Source organism: Enhydra lutris, unplaced genomic scaffold (genome assembly GCF_002288905.1).
Source record: "Enhydra lutris kenyoni isolate GAN:26980312 unplaced genomic scaffold, ASM228890v2 scaffoldscaffold19, whole genome shotgun sequence".
NCBI classification, from domain to species: domain Eukaryota; kingdom Metazoa; phylum Chordata; class Mammalia; order Carnivora; family Mustelidae; genus Enhydra; species Enhydra lutris.
Genome location: NW_019154103.1, coordinates 13,620,439 through 13,639,660, shown reverse-complemented (window position 1 = coordinate 13,639,660; position 19,222 = coordinate 13,620,439). Strand labels below are relative to the sequence as shown.

General features: G+C 40.7%; 1 protein-coding gene across 9 annotated transcripts in view; it reads left to right on the top strand.

Annotated features, from left to right (window-relative positions):
• The window catches only part of LOC111148445 (myocyte enhancer factor 2C), a 103,598-nt gene that overhangs the window by 42,469 nt on the left and 41,907 nt on the right, over window positions 1-19,222 (top strand). For 2 of the 9 annotated variants that reach the window (XM_022504991.1, XM_022504990.1), the window contains 2 exons: window positions 17,850-17,909; window positions 18,053-18,190. The exons of 2 other annotated variants lie outside the window; for them this stretch is intronic. In XM_022504991.1, coding sequence (XP_022360699.1) covers window positions 17,850-17,909; window positions 18,053-18,190 — 198 coding nt within the window. Of the gene's footprint in view, window positions 1-17,849; window positions 17,994-18,052; window positions 18,215-19,222 lie in introns of all 9 variants that reach the window. 5 more of the 9 variants (XM_022504995.1, XM_022504993.1, XM_022504992.1 and 2 more) reach the window with 3 other exon arrangements.

The window sequence follows — 19,222 nt, the reverse complement described above, 5'->3', positions numbered from 1 at the left end:
TTTTTTAAAGATTTTATTTATTTATTTGACAGAGAGAGATCACAAGTAGATGGAGAGGCAGGCAGAGAGAGAGAGAGAGAGGAGGAAGCAGGCTTCTTGCTGAGCAGAGAGCCCGATGTGGGACTCGATCCCAGGACCCTGAGATCATGACCTGAGCCGAAGGCAGCGGCTTAACCCACTGAGCCACCCAGGCGCCCAAGAAGTGGGATTCTATTCAGAATGATGGTGATGGCTGTTTGGGGCATTTTAAAACTATTAGCTGGTTAATGTGTGGTTAATGTTATTTATTCAACAGAAAATTGACTTTAAAGCCATGTAAAAAACCAAGTGTCATAATTGTAAACTTCTTTTAAAATGTTATACAACTTTGTTTAATTTCAATTTTCAAAAAACTCAGTTTCCCATCTAAGAGATTCATGCATTGGCCAGGCTGGGGAAGCCTCCAGAGAAAACAGGGCAGCTCAGCCACTGCGGAAGCCGCGTCGCTGACTGTGGGTGGCATTTCTCTGCTGAGTCAGGTTTGTGCCAGGCCTTCCCTCAGCTTTTACTAACAGTGTGGATTTTCTGACAAGATGCAAAAACCCAAGTCTTGCGGTTCTTGAAGCTCTCCTGCAGTTTTTCCCTTTTCCTTGGGACTTTGGGAAATTTTCACTTAAGAAGATCCCATCTTGCTATGTCTTCTTCGTAACTGTTGAAAAAAACTGGGAACTATTACAGTCATTTCCTTCACTTTTTCTCCCTTCTGGGCTATAAAGTAACACAGTATTATTATCCATATCATTTTGAAAACCAAAGAAAGGGAAGAGCTTCTGTACCTACCTTTTAAAAGGAGAATTTTTATAGCTCATACACAATTTCTTCATAATCCCATAGTATTGGCCAGAGGGAAACAGTAGTCCCTCCATAGGAGCATGTATTTCTTCTCTTTTCCCCTACCTACCCCTACAACCCCAGCCAAAATGTTGCCAGCTTTGGCATCCCTTATCTATACAAGCAAATTGAAGGGAAGAGCTGGGCGGTTAGTTTGGGAATCTGAGGAATATAGGCACCAAAATAAATAAACAAACATTTCCTCTTACTAACAGAGACTTAAAGTTCTTGCTAGTATTATTTCAATAATTGGGACAAACCTACACTTCATTTTACCCAGGCAGATACAGCCTAAATGCTATTGCAAAGGACCTCCTTCCTGGTCCTAAAAATGTAGGACTGGAAAAAATTAAACCGCCTTTCTTTGCCTTAGGTTTTCAACAACCTACACTTCATTCTAACTAGGTTGCTACAACGTACATATTATGGAAGGGGCCTTCCCCTCTCTTCAGTGGCTATTGCAATAACACAACAGAAAAAACATTTTAGATAAAATTACTCATCAGAAAGTGAATCCTGGGGCGCTGGGGTGGCTCAGTCCTTAAGCATCTGCCTTCAGCTCAGGTCATGATCCCAGGGTCCTTTGATCGAGCCCCACGAGCCCCACATCCGGGCTCCCTGCTCCACAGGGAGCCTGCTTCTCCCTCTCCTACTTCCTCCCCCTGCTTGTGTTTCTTCCCTCACGGCTCTCTCTCTGTCAAATAAATAAATCTTAAAAAAAAAAAAAAAGTGGGGGCGCCAGGGTGGCTCAGTTGGTTAAGCAACTGCCTTCGGCTCAGGTCATGATCCTGGAGTCCTGGGATCGAGTCCCACATCAGACTCCCTGCTCGGCGGGGAGTCTGCTTCTCCTGCTGATCTCTCTCTCCTCTCATGCTCTCTCTCTCTCTCTCAAATAAAATCATTAAAAAAAAAAAAAAGCGAATCCTATTACAAATATATCCCTTTATGAGAAAAATAAGATTTGTCAACATTTCACCAATTTCATCTGAGAACAGAGTATTCAAAGAAAACACTGGCATAACTTAGGCTATCTTTGTAATCGGATGACTTGCAGAGGCAGAATAGGGGAATAACTGACAAACGAAACCCAGGAGGCTTGTATATGATGAGTTCATTAACTCGGTTCTACCGCTGACTAACTTTGTGGACTTTAGCAAGTGCTTGCACCACCTTGCGCCTACTTTTCTTCATCTGTGGCGGTCATGGAGAAGAGTAGTTACGAGGATCTAAAAAGAGATCCATGCAAAGCTGCAGGCTCAGTCCCTGGCACATAGGAAATGCTCCATTAATGGGAGGTGTTACTTGCTGAGAAACAGATTCAGTTAAGGGGAAAATTAATATTTTGGTAGTGTGGGAAGACTGGCTTAATTTCCTTTTCATGCCATAGAAGGGGAAATGCTGTTTTTATAATTACCTAATGAATAATATGGAAGAAATTATTGCGCAAATGAAAAATCTAAGTTCACCACTGAACTAACAAAATCCCTGAGAATTCATAAGGTATGGAAATTGAAATACCAAACTTAAAAATCAGGTGGCAGTACTTTTCCATAATAACGCCTGACATTATTAAAGCCTACATGATTACAAAAGCAGGTAATGCCACGGGGATGAGGGGCCAAAGCTGCAGAGACTCTCCAGAGAAGGCTGTCCCAGGCCAAAGGACAGAGCGGTCTGTGGGGCTGGCAGACGCCGCTTGGCCCACTGAGTTAGACAACAGGTGTCCAGCCGCTGCCAGGAGTGGATATTGGGATGAGCAAGATTGCCGATGGCCTGTGGTAAAGCTTTATGTTAGGTCATAAAGTGCTGAGTGCAGGCATGAAGAGAGGCCAGCTTACCTGCTGGGGGATCAATTGATGTGCTCACTGGATTATTTTTTCCCTCTGTCCTTCATCAAACTCTCAGCTTCCCTCCCTCATTCTCATTCCCTTCCTCCCTCCCCATATCCATTCATCTATAACTATCCATCATCTATCATCATTTTATCCTTTCTCTCTCTCCTTCTTGTCCTTACTTTTATTAAGCATGTACTCTCCATAACTTTGTTTTTAATTTCCTAGTGCTCTCTCTAGCTTTTATAGCATCATATGAAATCCAAAGTGACTGAATGCAAAACCTAAGAATGTTACTTATCTGTATAATCTATGAAGGCATGGGAAATGCGATTTTGTGAACGAGTTGCTCTAAGATTTTGGGACCATGGATTCATATATGGATAACACTCATAGCATAAGGAAAATAACTTGAAATGAGTTTGATTTTAATTATTGGTTAAATTAATTCGGAAACATAAATTTAGAAAAATTTAAACCTACATATAAAATAATGAGGAAGATTAGCCTGTGTAGGCTTTCATCAGCATTTGATATTGATAATACTAGCCTTTCCAAAACATTGTTTATGAATTACATTTTCTTTCAAAGTATTTCATCTAGGAAGAAAGATCCCTATTTGCTATAATGGACTGCATATTAGGTATTTTCAGAATCTTTTTTTTTAAAGATTTTATTTATTTGACAGACAGAGATCACAAGTAGGCAGAGAGGCAGGCAGAGAGAGGAGGAAGCAGGCTCCCTGCTGAGCAGAGAGCCTGATGCAGGGCTCCATCCCAGGACCCTGGGATCATGACCTGAGCTGAAGGCAGAGGCTTTAACCCACTGAGCCACCGAGGTGCCTCCAGAATCTTTTTTGTAGAAATTTTTGTCCTATTTATTTTTAATGACTATACTCAATTCATTATTGCCTATGCTAATGAAAAAGGACCCTTTATTCTTTTTAATTCTAGCATAGTTACCACACAGTGTTGGGGCACCTGGGTGGGTCGGTCTTTAAGTGTCTGCCTCTGGCTCAAGTCATGATCCCGGGGTCCTGGGATTGAACCCCCCCACCCATCCAGCTCCATGCTCTTTGAGAAGCCTGTTTCTCCCTCTTCTACTCCCCCAGCTTGTATTCCATCTCTCACTGTCTCTCTCTCTGTCAAATAAATAAAATCTTCCCCAAAAAAATCCAGTGTTATATTAGTTTCAGTTAGTTTCAGTATATTAGGACAATATAGTGACTCAACAATTCTATACATTACTCAGTGCTCATCATGGTAAGTGTACTCTTTTTATTTTAATATAATCATACTCTTAATCCCCATCACCTGTTTTACCTACTCTCCCACTCACCTCCCCTCTGGTAACTATCAGTTTGTTCTTTATAGTTAAGAGTGTTTTTTGGGTTTTTTCTTTTTTTCCTTGTTTATTATTTTGTTTCTCAAATTCCACATGTGAGTGAGATCACATGGGATTTATCTTTCTTTGACTGACTTATTTCACTTAACGTTATATACTCTATATCCATCTGTGTTGTTGCAAATGGCAACAACATTTATTTATGGCTGAGTAATATTCTATCATATACATAGAGAGACCACATCTTCTTTATCTGTTCATCTATCAGTGGACATGGGCTACTTCTATAATTTGGCTATTGTAATCAATGCTGCAGTAAACATATGGGTACCGGTATCTTTTCAAATTAATGTTTTTGTTTACTTTGTATAGATACCCAGTGGTGGGATTCCTGAAACGTATGGTAGTTCTATTTTTAACTTTTTGAGGAACCTCCATACTGTTTTCCACAGTGGCTGCACTGGTTTGCATTCCCACCAGTAGTGCATAGGGATTCCTTTTTCCCCATATTCTTGCCAACACTTATTGTTACTTGTGTTTTTTATTTTAGTCATTCTGACAGGTGTGAGATGATATCCGATTGTGGCTTTAATTTGCATTTTCCTGGCGATGAGTGACGTTAAGCATCTTTCCAAGTGTCTGTGGACCATCTCTATGTCTTCTTTGGAGCAAAGTCTGTTTTCATCTTCAGTGAGAACAGACCCTTTATATCAATATTATAAAATAGTAGAACCTCCATTGTGAGTTAGGAGACAGCAACCCGTAATAACGAGTAAGTCAGGAAACCTGAGTGAAAGTCCCTGTGACAAGTCAAGGAAAGGGTCCTACTGCTAAAATGCTACTGGTACTTTTGATATTTGTCCTATAGGTGCTCTGGTTATGTTTCTGGTACCGGCTGGAAACAACTACATTGCTAGGAAAGCAAATAGTGGCTCTTTGATTAATGAGCCCCAAATTCCCATTAATTTATGAAATTCTGAGGGCCTTTGCTCTCCTTAGTCCGAGGCATAGGTCGAAGGCATGGCCCCTGCCCCAAGGTGCTCAGTCACGTGGAGACTAAGGCAGGCACACAATCGCCCTACAGAGAGCACAGCTGTGTTAAGATCACAAGAAGGCTGGGACGCCTGGGTGGCTCAGTTGGTTAAGCAGCTGCCTTCGGCTCGGGTCATGATCCCAGCGTCCTGGAATCGAGTCCCACATCGGGCTCCTTGCTCATCAGGGAGCCTGCTTCTCCCTCTGCCTCTGCCTGCCATTCTGTCTGCCTGTGCTTGCTCTCTCTCCCTCTCTCTCTCTGACAAATAAATAAATAAAATCTTTAAAAAAAAAAAAAAAAGATCACAAGAAGGGCTAGTCTGACTGCAGACAATGACTGGAGTAGTGTCCATGCGCTCTGTAAATATAGCAAACGTCTCAAATGGAGAACTGAAACTGAGCAACTGCCTAAGGAATTTGAAGCCCTTTTATTTTTAAGCACCTTTTATTTACCTGATGCTCCTTGATTATTAAAATGTAGAGTTGTGGGGCCCCTGGGTGGCTCAGTGGGTTAACCCTCTGCCTTTGGCTCAGGTCATGATCCCAGGGTCCTGGGATGGAGTCCTGCATCAGGCTCTCTGCTTAGCAGGGAGCCTGCTTCCCCCTCTCTCTCTCTCTCTGCCTGCCTCTCTGCCTGCTTGTGATTTCTGTCTGTCAAATAAATAAATAAAATCTTAAAAAAAAAAAAAAAGGTAGAGTTGTAACAGACTTTCTTCCACAGGACACCTACCCAATACAACTGAGCATAAAATCCACAACTTACTAACAATTCACATGTAAGATTTGTGGTAATAACATACAGGCCGTAGACGATAAATAGATTGGACCCTGTCCTTCACTGAAAATAATTTTTAATGTGGGGGAAGAGATAAAACATATCACCAGTATAAACTTATTTGCAGAAAAGAAAGCAAAGGGCATTGTAAGTGTCCTGCTGTGCATTTTGGAGATGTGATGTAAGGGACTTTCTCATTGCCTGTTCTGAGTGTGGATAGACGTATCTTCCCTGACCAACTGACCACATCCGATGAACCTAACATCCAGTACAACAGACTCTACCTCTAGGACAACCCTCCGAACCTAGAAGTCTTTCTTTCCCAGATACTAACTTCCAGCCAGGATTGCTGGCCTGGCTTCCTGTTCATACACCAGGTCTAATAGAGCCCTGTAGTGTTCTTCCATCTACTGGTCTAACTGGCCCAACCCCTCGTCAGGGACCATCTCACCCATTATATCTTGGTCACTCTTTATGAAACAGAAAGTTTTCCAATGTATCAGCCAACGAAATAGAAATACTAATACTGCATTAACCAGATCCCAGGGGATTTTACATTAAAAGAGACAAGTAGTAAGACTAGAGACCTGGGTTGCTAGTCATTGGCAGACCTACCAAACATTACTCACGTTGAAAAAAGAAAAGGTTCGGTGATAAAGAAAAAGGAAAGCTTGGATCCCCACTAACTTTGGCTTATGATCTCTGAGACTCCTTATTATATGTCATCAGGCTCTCCTTGGCTGTCCAGAAGAGCCAACAAGTTTGTTGCAATGTTCTGACAGATACCGCACTAGTTGCTAAGGATGGGAAGCTTTCAAGAGATAGGTCTAGTCTAAAGGGATCTTATAATCTAGAAAATGAGACAAAAGCAATAATACAGAGAGCAACATTATGAAATAAATGTTAATTACAAAGTTCCCGGAGAAGCACAAAAGAGAGACATTAATTCTCTTACCTCTCTAGTCCACAGGATTCTTTCCTTTTATAATTTAAATTTGTGTGTGAAGCTGGGAGAAGGTGGGGCTAGAGAGAGTGGGTTTGTAGGGGCAGAAGCAGTGTAAACTCTGAGCACAAATCTAGCAAATGCCCCCTGGGTGTTTTCAGCTTGCACGGTGATTCCGTCTTAAATAAGAACCACTGTCACTGCAGCCGTGGATTCCATTATTCTTTTATCAGCAACAGCAATATCTGGTGGGTATCACCGGTGCGGCGGGCACGTTCAAGTTCCTGCAGGTAACAGAGGTGAAAAAGACAGTTTCTGCTCTTGTGGAGGTTGATTCTAATGCAGCTACAGTAGCTGTGGTGTCCGTTTTGTTCTCACATGATCCCAGCGATGCTCTGACGCCCTGATACCTCAGGTTGCCATGTCAGAGGAATATGGGTATTGAGCAGCGTGCGCTAACACAGTTGTCAATACCACTCAATCGGATGGTTCAGGCTCAGGCTCAGGCAAAACGCTCAGAATTAGCCCAGAGGCTAGTTTTCACAGGGCGTACTACTCACAGTATACCGGCCTGAAGGCAAAGAAGAGGCCCTCTCCCCTCTTTGGTGTCCAATCACTATCAAATAAGCAAAATCACCTGGAGCAAATAACAAAGAGAGGGTTTCCCCATCCGTCCAAAGGCCAGCCCAGGAGAGAAGGGATACTAGGGTCAAGGCGGCCACCGGAGCTCGTTCCTTCTCTGCAGCCTGGAAGAGGCCCCGGGGTAGCAGAGAGGTCTTAGGAAAGGAAGCAGTTTAACCTTCACCTGGGTGTCCCTGGCTGTCTCAGAGAGGAGGATTTGGGTGGCTCAAGTACAATTCTCAGGTATGCTCAAAATTGTCATGGCATGAGTCAGTCAATCGTGAACCTCGCATCTTATTTTGTTCCCTTACTGGAGGCTCTGTGTACACTCTGCTTTTTAGATAAACTATGATAAACCATAGATCCCAACTAACAGATTCTTCAAATGACATCAAAGGTGACGCCTTTGTTTCTGAAGGAAAACCTAGAAACAGAGAAGAGAATGCGCAAAAGCATCCCCTTGCATTATTTTTTCAACATGTTTGTGTCCTTCTGGTGGTAAGTGAGAGCAGGGACAGTCCCAGAAGACTCGGGACCTGGAAGGGAACGGCCCCTCACACCCAGGTCTCTGGGCAATTGTAAACACACAAAAAAAAACAACCATTTGTAGCCTGGGTAAAATAGTCTGTATCACCTCCTCTGAGTCCACTCGTGCAGGGATATTCTGTTGTCACAACCACAAAGTGATCCTAGAAGCTTGCTTTAACTTACCAGAACTTCTGTTCCTTGAATTTGTTTACTTAATCTTATTAAAACAAATAAATAATGCTGTCATCTTAGGAGACCACCCAACTCATTTCAGTGAGTCTCTCAGTGTTAGAAAGTATGACTGTCAAATTTGTTTGCTTATTCATTGATCCAGGGAAGGGTTAATGAGAACTGAGAACCTTTATTAAGCCCACGTGTATTAATCCGTCCCTGTTGCAAGAACCAGAGATACCCAGTCCTTACAGAGCTCACGGTCTAGTAGTGAAGCCGACATGTGAGAAGATGAAATTGGAATAAAATATACCACCTGTTATTAAACACACAAAAAGAGTCACAGATAGAGAAGGGAATCCTTAAGTGCCCAGAAGAGCATGGAAAGAGCTTCATGGAGCAAGTGTTGGCATTGGGTAAGAGGTAACCTGGGATGACTAAGGTTTGTGTAGTGGAGAGCAGGGCAAACACAATCTTCTAGACAGGAATGAATGACATATACCAAAACAGCGTTGGTGCAGGACCTACCCGACTTGGGAAATGGTAGGAATTTCCCCCCTGATGAAACCCGGAGTGCTGGGAGAGAAGGGAGGGGATGAGGCTGGGGAAAGAAAACTAGTGGTTGTGGCCACAGGGAGCCACCCGCGTTTATATGGAGAACAGTGATAAAATTAGATTTGCGTGGTAATGAGACCCTGCTGAAAGTGGGAAGGATGACCGGCTGGAAGGTGAAATCAGAAGGCAAACAGATTAAGGGTGGGGGACAAATAAAAAAGAAATTGTAAGAGAGTCAAGAGATGGTGGAGTCAAGGGTGACTTCTGGGTTTCCGGCTTGAACAGCTAGGGTATGATGTGATGTTAGCTAGGAAAGGAAAGATGGGAGGGGGATGGGTAAGGGGATAGGTTACAGTCAAGAAAATAAATGAGAAGAGATCGAGGGAATCCAGTCGAAATGAGGAAGCGTGGTGACTGAGAATGATAGTGCCGAGCCGATGATAAATACAGGCGGTGGGAATATGATGGGAATATATTCCCACTTCATGACTGACCAGGCACGGACCCAACTTCAGTAAAAAGGCATTTACAACTAGATAAGAGCCCACGTGGAAACAAAAATAATGATTTAACCTATCCTTTCCATATACATCTTCTTTTGTTAAAATAAGGCATTCATGGTTTTAAAAAGATGCTTCAGTGTGTTATTTTTAAGAATCAGTGCTCCCGATAATCTGCCTTTTTCCGTCCCTGTAACCTATTTGCAAGTAAAATGCTATAGTTGAAAAAGGTTAGTAGGTGAAGTTACTTTTATATTTTAGACTCAAAAATCCTGCTTCGTGATCTTTGTTAATTTACTCCTCTCCTTTCTTTCTCAACCTTTGTTTAATTTATTAGTTCTGTCCTCTCTTTTCCTTCCTTATATAAGAAGTCACTAACATCATTCATCCCTCAAACCCACTTCCAGCTTGATCATTCATATTCCAGCTTTTTATTTTTTTATCTCATCTTTTATTTTTTTTTAGCTTGCTTTATAGAGAGTATCAGGATTAACTGCATATTTTAGCATGCATTTCGATCATTATGTATTAAATGTTCCCTGCTTAGTATTTTACTTCAGATCTCTCCTGGATTCAGAATGTCAGGGAGCGTTTTCATGGCTAAGTGTGCCAAACTTCCCCATCTCAGTCCTGTTCCTGGCCAGCCTCATGATGCATGCTCTGTCCAGGTTCCAGAAGAGGTGTGGTGGAAGAATTCTTAACAAAAACATCAACCCACTGACCTATCCTGAGGCAGCCTGAATCATCTGATTGGCCTTAGAATCACCCTGATTTTCCATGAATCCTCCAGGCTAAGGTTGGCCCGGAATAAGACCAATGTCAAAGCCCAGGAGAATAGTGGAGCAGTAGACCAGCATCCAAAAATGGGGAAAAAAGATGAACTTTGACCAAGAATTTTAAAACATGCTTATTTCAGATTTATAATATCTGACTCACATCCACAAATGTTTCCCCATGCGCTTGACTACAAGGTTTCTGTTTTTCATTTTCTACCTTTATACAATCTGCCTAAAATACCACTCCCTTTTTCCTTCTTCCGTGCTGAATCCTGTGCCCTCTTTCCTGCTGTTCACATCATGGCCAAGATTATATGATCATGGCTTTTTGACCTTAAAGATTTCATGAATGCCTCGTTACTTCTGACAGTCCCTATCTAGACCAGTACCCCAATTTTTAAGTATTCAATGATCTAAATCTCCTGAGTTTTAACCAGTTTCATACTGCATTGTTTTCTAACTTTAAAATGATACATTCAAAAAATGGTCAATTTGTAATAGTTACCGAAAAAGAACAAAATAATAACTGAGTTTTAACATCATGTGAAACAATAACATTCAACGGTGAAAAATTACAGTTACAAAAATACTACACTAAGACTCCTCTATCTCCCTCTAGCATCTGAGCATTCTTTCCTGTTGTGCTCGTCCATCCATTAAGTCTCTCATTAATGCTGTAGACGTTTCTTAAGCTTCTGCCATGTGCCAGACCCTGTGCTAAGTCCTGGTCATACATAATGGCTAGTAAACAATCCCTCACCTCGAGGAGTTCACTCATGGGAAAAAACATGTCAACAGAAATTCTTAATCCTATCTCTGGGAATGCATCTTTGTATCCAAAGGACCACAGACAACACCTGACACAAAGTAAATTGCCGTTAGTAAATGTATATCTGGACCCCCAGACCATTTCTGCCTCATTTCAAATGAGGTCTGGACCCCCACGACCATTTCTGCCTCCAACCAGCCAGATGGCTTTGTTCCAGTATTGAAACCTCAGCATAAACTCACTTAAAGTAAAAAATGTGTTTTCTGTTCATTCAGCAAGCATGTGTTGAGCACTTTGCAAGTGTGTCAGGCTCTGTTCTATATTGAAATTGCAAAAGTGAATGAAGGAAAGTGCTTTGTTACTTGCCTCATGAGCTGGCAAGGGAGACACATAAGTAATATGGGTGATAAACACTCTAATAGAAAAAAAATGTATACAATAAATGAGTACATGAATGAGGGAGAAATCAATTCCACCCTAGTGATCAGAGAAATCTACAAAGAGGAGAGGATGTATTAGCTCTGCCTTGAAGGAGGACTGTCCTAAGTCCAGGAAAGAGATATTGGTGGGCTCATTCAGGAGTCCAGCTTGAGCAAAGACACGAGGTATGGAAGGCCAGTTGTGTATGCACTGTTATTCCTCCCCTCTGGAAGACATGAGGAAGGACCAGATGATCCTTGGTGGTCTAGTCCAGGATTAGAATACCTGTAATTTTGGGAAAGATCGCCATCTGAATGTTGATATGAAATAATTCCTACTAAAAGACATGTGTGGGTGTTTCTTTATGTTCTATACATTAAAAGTCTTCAAATCTTTAACTAATGTCTTTAATTTCCATTATTTAAAGATGAAAAATTGTTCAGTGAAAAAAATTTCAAGTTCAATATTAAGATTATCTTTTGAGGAAAGGAATAAAATGAAACAATGAGAATCTCCAGCTCTTCCCAGCCTTTCCTTGGTAGGACTTAATATCTGGTTAGAATAAGCAATAATAACCTGGAGGAAATAGAGTGTTAAGGTTTATATTTTCAATTTTTATTAAAATTTTCACCACAAATGAATAATTTGGGGTAAAATTTAATTTTTTATAGTCTGTACTAGATATGATTTGCTTGTTTAATTAAAAATCTACCTACCGGGGCCGCCTGGGTGGCTCAGTTGGTTAGGCGGCTGCCTTCGGCTCAGGTCATGATCCCAGCGTCCTGGGATCGAGTCCCACATCGGGATCCTTGCTCAGCGGGGAGCCTGCTTCTCCCTCTGCCTCTGCCTGCCACTCTGTCTGCCTGTGCTCACTCTCTCTGACAAATAAATAAATTTAAAAAAAAAAATCTACCTACCGATTGTAGTAAATTTGCAGTATTTTAGTTGTCTTTTCATTTCTGTATTAAGAAGAAAGGAGAACTATGGAACAGGAAAGATAGTGCAGATGATCCTTACAGTTTTGGTAATTAAAACCTATGGAGAAATTTCTTGGCACCTGATCTTCCCCCAGCCTAAGTAATCTGTGCTAGAAATCATACACACACACGCACAAAAACTGCATACAATTATAGGCCATTTCAGGGGTTTTTCATTTAACTTTGCATTGCCTGATTTTCTAAAACCTGACTGCACCAAACGGTATCCGTGTATAATAGGTTTTTGGTAATTGTTTGCTGACTATATTTTAAGTGAAAGAAGTCGTTCTCTAGGGCAGCAACTTCCCAGCCTGGAGGGACCAAAGCAGCAGCTGGGTAGCAGCACACAACCTTGGGAGGATGTTTACAAAATACTCTCAGAAACCTCGCTTAAACAGACAGTATCCATTTCAATGGCATCTCCTTTTCCTATGCCGATTTACTGCTTTCTAAAGATTATTCAGCTTGTTGGGAGTAGACAGTTATTTTCATAAAGCTGTGAAAGACAAGCACAAAAAATGACTTAGTATTAAAGAAAAGGAAACTACCTTTTCTAAGTTGAGACCTTTTTTTTTCCCTTGGCTTTTGTGCGAACATGACATTCATGGAACTAATAGAGATAATTCTTCCATGTGTTCTTGACACATCAGCCCTCTGAAGTAAGGGTAATGCTAGCTGTGCAAGAAAGATTGATTATTTGGAGTTTAAGAAAAAATAATGGTGTTTATGGGTTTTTTGCAAAAAAAAATTTGAAACTGCTGCTGTACCGTGGGTAGGTACAGAAAAAGAAATGATGAGAATATTCTTTTTTTTTTTTAAGATTTTATTTATTTATTTGACAGAGAGAGAACATGAGCGCACAAGCATGGGGAGCAGCAGGCAGAGGCAGAGGGAGAAGCAGGCTTCCCGCTGAGTGGGGAGTCTGATGCAGGGCTTGAACCCAGGACCCTGGATCATGACCTGAGCCAAAGGCAGAGGCTTAACCAACTGAGCCACGCAAAGCACCCTGAAAATAGATATTCTTGAGGACTAAGACTGCCGACTTGGAAAGAGGTTGAATGGTTGGAAGCTTTAATCTGTGATGGTGGTTCTCTAAAAGAAGCTTAATTTTATGTAAATAGCAGTAACATGAAATATGTAGCTTCATTTAATTGAAAAAAGGCCAAAAATTTAGTTATTTCTTTTTTTACTAACAAGAAATAAGAAAGGGAAACCAGTTTTAACCATTGTATACAGAAGGGATTTTGTAGATGATAACATAATGCCTAAGACGAGAAATGAGAGCTCCATGTGGCATTCTTTTTCATTTATATTCCTTTCAGTAACGACATAGAATCTGTTCCCTACATCTATTTCATTAGAATTTTTGAAGCACCTGTCACCTATCATCGTCAGTTTATATGTATTTCAAGTTTTCCTGATGAGCAAATGTAGTAATGCAGGGTCCATATGTCCACATGTCTGGGAGGGGAGAGTCCACGTGGTTTTTGGATTACCTGTCTGGACTCCCTTTCCCATTTATTGTTTGGAGTATGTCACCTTCTGTCAATCTAATTACTTCTCTAAGAAACGGCTGCGCTCAGCTCACTGCATGACAATCGCTGCCTTGTGAAAACATCCCAGAAGCCTGTGCCATCAATTGATCTACCCCAAAAGTGTCACTCTCACGTGGAAAGTTGAATTCGGTATACAGACTCACTCAAGATTTACAGAGTTCTCTGAGGGAAGAGTTTCTTCAGATATGGAGCAGGAGAAGCTGGTTTCAGTAGATCTCTTGCCTTCTCTTGACATACAGAATCCATCTTTTCACAACACAGTCAGCTGAGAGACACTTACAATATATGCAGCCAGGACTTCCAGCCCCTGCAAAAAAATAATGATTTAAGTGCCTGCATTCCCTGACCAGTAACATTCGTAAAACATCAGAGAAGCTTTCAAAGGCCAGGGGCAGAGATTTTGATTTTTTTCTAGAAAAAGGCCTGAAGGAATAATCTTTATTTATCCAGCTAACAGTCCTTTTTTTTTTTTTAAGATTTTATTTATTTATTTGATAGAGGTCACAAGTAGGCAGAGAGAGAGGGAGAAGCAAACTCCCTGCTGAGCAGAGAGCCTGACGCGGGGCTCGATCCCAGAACCCTGGGATCATGATCCCAGCCAAAGGCAGAGGCTTTAACCCACTGAGCCACCCAGGCGCCCCCTAACAGTCCCTTTAATTTATACTGACTGTTTATCACTATGATAAAGACAGACTTGGCAGATCTAACAGTAATTCCTTTGTCATCCTTAAACAACTGTAGATTTTTAATATAATAAAGATAAGAGTTCCACATGCACACGATAGTATTTAAGTTTATGCCATCACATCCATCTTCAGAGCCTTATATTTCTTTTTTTTTTTTTTTTAAGATTTTATTTTTTATTTATTTATTTGACAGAGAGAGAGATCACAAGTAGACAGAGAGGCAGGCAGAGAGAGAGAGAGAGGGAAGCAGGCTTCCTGCTGAGCAGAGAGCCCGATGTGGGACTCAATCCCAGGACCCTGAGATCATGACCTGAGCCGAAGGCAGCGGCCCAACCCACTGAGCCACCCAGGCGCCCCAAGAGCCTTATATTTCTACCATAATCATCTGTTCTTGGCAAAAATGTGTTCTACAAGCTTTCAGCTGAGGATAATATTTTTGAACAATTTTTTCAATGTTCTAGTTATGGGATTATGGGAATTTGCAACTCACTATTAATTTGCCCTTGGGTTTTGTATTCGTATATCTCAAAATACCCCCTTTTTTAAAATAATACAGTTCAACTTGAAATAAAACTATACATTTCAGTGTGAGAGATATTTTATTACTTAAATACTGGTGATTTCATTGAAAGATAATGTAGTCAGATACAAGAAGAATTTATAAGGAGAAAATGAGCCACTGTTTCCCGCCCCCCTCACTGCTGTTTCCTTTGTGACTTCATGCCATTTGCTTTGTTTGCTTAACAGTTTATATAATTCTTTAGGTACAAAATGAGCTCTCGGTTTAATGATTTTTTAATCCAAAAACTGGTAATTGCTTTATTGACTAACTAGCATTCCCACTCTAAAATCTGACCTCTAGATATATCAATATTTTAGCCATATTTTCATACTTAAAGCTTTCTCACAGCCCAACTTTTAAATTTTTCTACCTTAATTTATTTCAGCATTCACCCTGCTGCTGTAGTTGTATGTGAGTAAGAGTGATCTATTCCTCATCCCTCCCTGTACAAGTGTGGGAAAACCTGGGCAGGGGAAGGTGGCCCATATTGCCCCCGGCAAGAGGCCAGAAGTGTGGACCTTCTTGCTTGCCCACGCTGGTTTGAGACTTGGCGTAGTTTCCCTAAAATGTTCATGGAAGACTTATGAGAGATAATGAGTTAACATTTGCGGAGATCTTTCAATAAACTATAATTGATGTTTGAATTTTTATAAACCAAACACAGTATCTACCCTTGAAAGCTTCATAAGAATATTTAGCACACATGTACGTGCCAGATGGATTGTAATGAGAGTTGATAGGCCTCTCCTAGCCCTTGCGTTCTGTTGTCAAAAATCTGCACATCAAAACAACTATAATTTTTACAATATGATTTATTGGCTAAAAGATCTGGGTGCACATTGAAAAATCTACTGTCTAGATAAGACTATAAATTAATGTTATATAAGATAAGACTTTAAATTAAGGGTTTATGTAAGAATATTCCTATCATGCCTTGTAGAAATATAGGCAGGTAAATTTCTTGATCTGACATCTTTCTCTACATAAGTGAATTTTTATGAAAAATATGTGGATTATGATGCAAGACACTCAGAAATTATTCTCAAGGATATGTGGAGATCAAAGCAGAAACACATCATAATATGGCAAATAGTTATCACCCGGAAGAATACTCTTGTGGTTGAGATAATGCTAACAAAACAGCCTAAAACAGAAAATTAAGTTAGTGAATAAAATTATTATTGTAAAGTATTGTAACATTCTTTGTAGTATTATTTTAAGAACCCCCCCCAGTTACTTATTCTGGGTAAAAATGATGGCATAGATCCATGGTAGGGGGACAGGTGGCCCCACCAATTATAAATTCCCCAAGATTGTAAATGTATATATTATCCTCTTGTGTCAAAATATTCATTTTTAATATTCAAACATTATACCACATAATAAGCTGTAACCATATGTTTATTTGTTATATTATACCGCTATAACATTAATAAATATTTACAGAGCTGCCGTGTATCATAGATGTATTAGAAATGGTAGCTCTCTTAGTTTGATTTTAAGTGAAAATCTTCCATGCCTCAGAAACTAATTTTAAATGTTACATTTGTTACACATTGATAAGAGCCAAGGAGTTTAAATTGTTAAGACTGACACCCCCTTTTTAACTCATGTTGTTTTATTTATTTTCCCCAATTGCATGAGTTAAAGATGGAGTGTTATCTCGGCTTTTGCTTTATTTGTACGTGAATTCTGTCTTTAATAAAGATGAGCTCTGCTGAGCTTTCCATTAATGAGAGACACATAGGTACCCAGCCCTTTATAAACGGTGGTAGTACCAAGAAAAATCAGAAATGTTGCTAGTCTATTAATAATTGACATGGCAAGCCGTGTGACTAATCAGAAGTTTTATGATCTCTAAAAGATAACATTATCTCTGTAAATCAGATGGTGTACAATTAACTTGACAACCATCAGTTAAAGGGGAGAAAAAGACAAAAAAAAAGGGAAAGTAAAACTCAGGACTCCTGACTCATACTTTTTCTGTTACATTGTTACACTCGTGTTTATTCTTCTGTGACAGCTGAGACTAGACCAGTCCTATGTTCAGGAGACAGGAGGTTCAGGAAAAGGCACTGACTTTTTACTTTCATGTGTCAGCAGACAGTCTCAGGGTGATCCTACTCAGCTGGAAGCAGAAGGAACTTTTGCTACTTTGGTAGTTATTGACTTGGTTGCCTATTTTCAGTGTTCTTTGGCTTCCTTGCTCAGCTTACGGAAAGTTAAGCTCAGCCATTTTGACTTTTCTTTCAGCCTGTGTTTAGGCAGATAGCTCCTCAGTATTACCAATCTCGATACAGATTTTCCCAAGTACAGACTTCTAACCAGACTGGACAAAGGCGATTCTCGTTATGATCACAGTGTCTGGATGTTCTTAATGGGTGCTTTGCAAGAATATCACCTGGGTTCTCTTACGGCCTTTTGCTGTCACGCGCACATCAAAAGGGGTGCCAGGACACCAGGAGCACCAACCATCATGTTAAACTCAAACTAGAGATCTGTTTCCATTTCTGCTTTTGTCACAGTCGCAAATTCCGAAATCATTGTGTAACGCCCTGACTTCTAACTTTCCTGTGGGAATATGGTGTTGCAATTTGCCACCTTACTTGTATTCTTCTGTAAGTGTCTGTTGTTAGATATTTGAAGCACATATGACTTTCGTACCATGAAATTTCAGCCCTTGTACCGTCTTTGTTCATTGACTGAATTTTGTTGTAAAGGGAATATTGCCCTTTTATTTTTTTGTAACTAGTAATGGGTACGCTATTGAAATCACTCCTGGGGGGTTTTCTCTGTGGTTCCTTTACCCTAATGTAAAAAAACCATATGTAATAACAACCTGAAATACTGGACAGCTTGAACTTCTCTAACACCCCTGAATGTCTCTTACAGCCTCTGTCTAGGTTTGAACTTTCCAAATTATGTATTTCAGACGTTGAGAAAGAAGGGCCTTAATGGCTGTGACAGCCCAGATCCCGATGCAGACGATTCAGTAGGTCACAGCCCTGAGTCTGAGGACAAGTACAGGAAAATTAACGAAGATATTGATCTAATGATCAGCAGGCAAAGATTGTGTGTAAGTACTCGGAACACCCTTCATTTTTTTTACTCTTGATATTTCTCTGAACCTGGCAGGCCTTGAACAAGAAAGAAAACAAAGGCTGTGAAAGCCCCGATCCCGACTCCTCTTATGCACTCACCCCACGCACTGAAGAAAAATACAAAAAAATTAATGAAGAATTTGATAATATGATCAAGAGTCATAAAATTCCTGTAAGTACCGAAGGTAGATGGCTGGTCCGCTGATAACCTGCTGCAGTAACATCCCTTAACCCTTTCAGTGATGACTTTCTCTACAAAGCCCTAGAAAGTCAAACCGATAAAATAGCCATCTCATCCCACGGGCAGTGCGTTTAGAAAGCAAACCCTAAGGGGTGCTGAACTTAGGTAATCTAAGAGTTGCCTCAAGAAGTTCATTCGGAGGCAGAAGGTATACAGGCAGAAGAGACACACCCTGAATTTACACCAACTTTAAACACACGGTTCACACAAATCACATGCACTGGTAAAAGGCTGGACTCTCCTGAATGAGCCGGAGGATTTACTGTAGCATATACACATATCCGTCCTGAGCCCGGGTACGTGAGTAGAACCGCAGTTCTCTCACAATCGTCATCCAAAGGGAAGCTTGTTTCTGAATAAAGCTTCCGCCCCTCTCCCTACACATGACATCCAACAGCAGCACTGAAGGGTTAAAGCTAATGCTCGCTGCAGGGATACAGACTGCATGAAAACCGAATGGTAAGATTTCAACGTGTCTGTGTGCTGGGGTGACTTTAAAGCTTTATCAGAAGATTCGCTTTGCCTACACCAACGTTTCCCATGCTTTAACATTTGGCTAAGTTTTTGTCTTAACCAAGTCAAAGGATGTCTAACAATCAATCACATGCCTTGCCAGATATTTAAGAGAAATAACTCCGCATGTATTATTTTGTTTGCCCACATAGAGAGGGGGAAAGTACATACCTTTTTTTATACTCTGTCATCAGTCAAGTGATGTTAATTTTGTGACATCGAGTGATGCACCTTGGAGGTTCACGTGCTTTCTGAATAACTAATGTTAGAGTCTGAAACCCTCATTGTGTACCAGCTCTTCAGGAGGTAATTAATTCCTTTCTCAAAAAAGAACATTTTTCGTAAGTTAGCAAAACACCCTCAACTCTGCAGTGAAAATATGCCTCAGCAATTACAAGCGCAGATATTTGGGGACAAGAGCTCTAGGCCGCGTCCACATTTGCACTCACG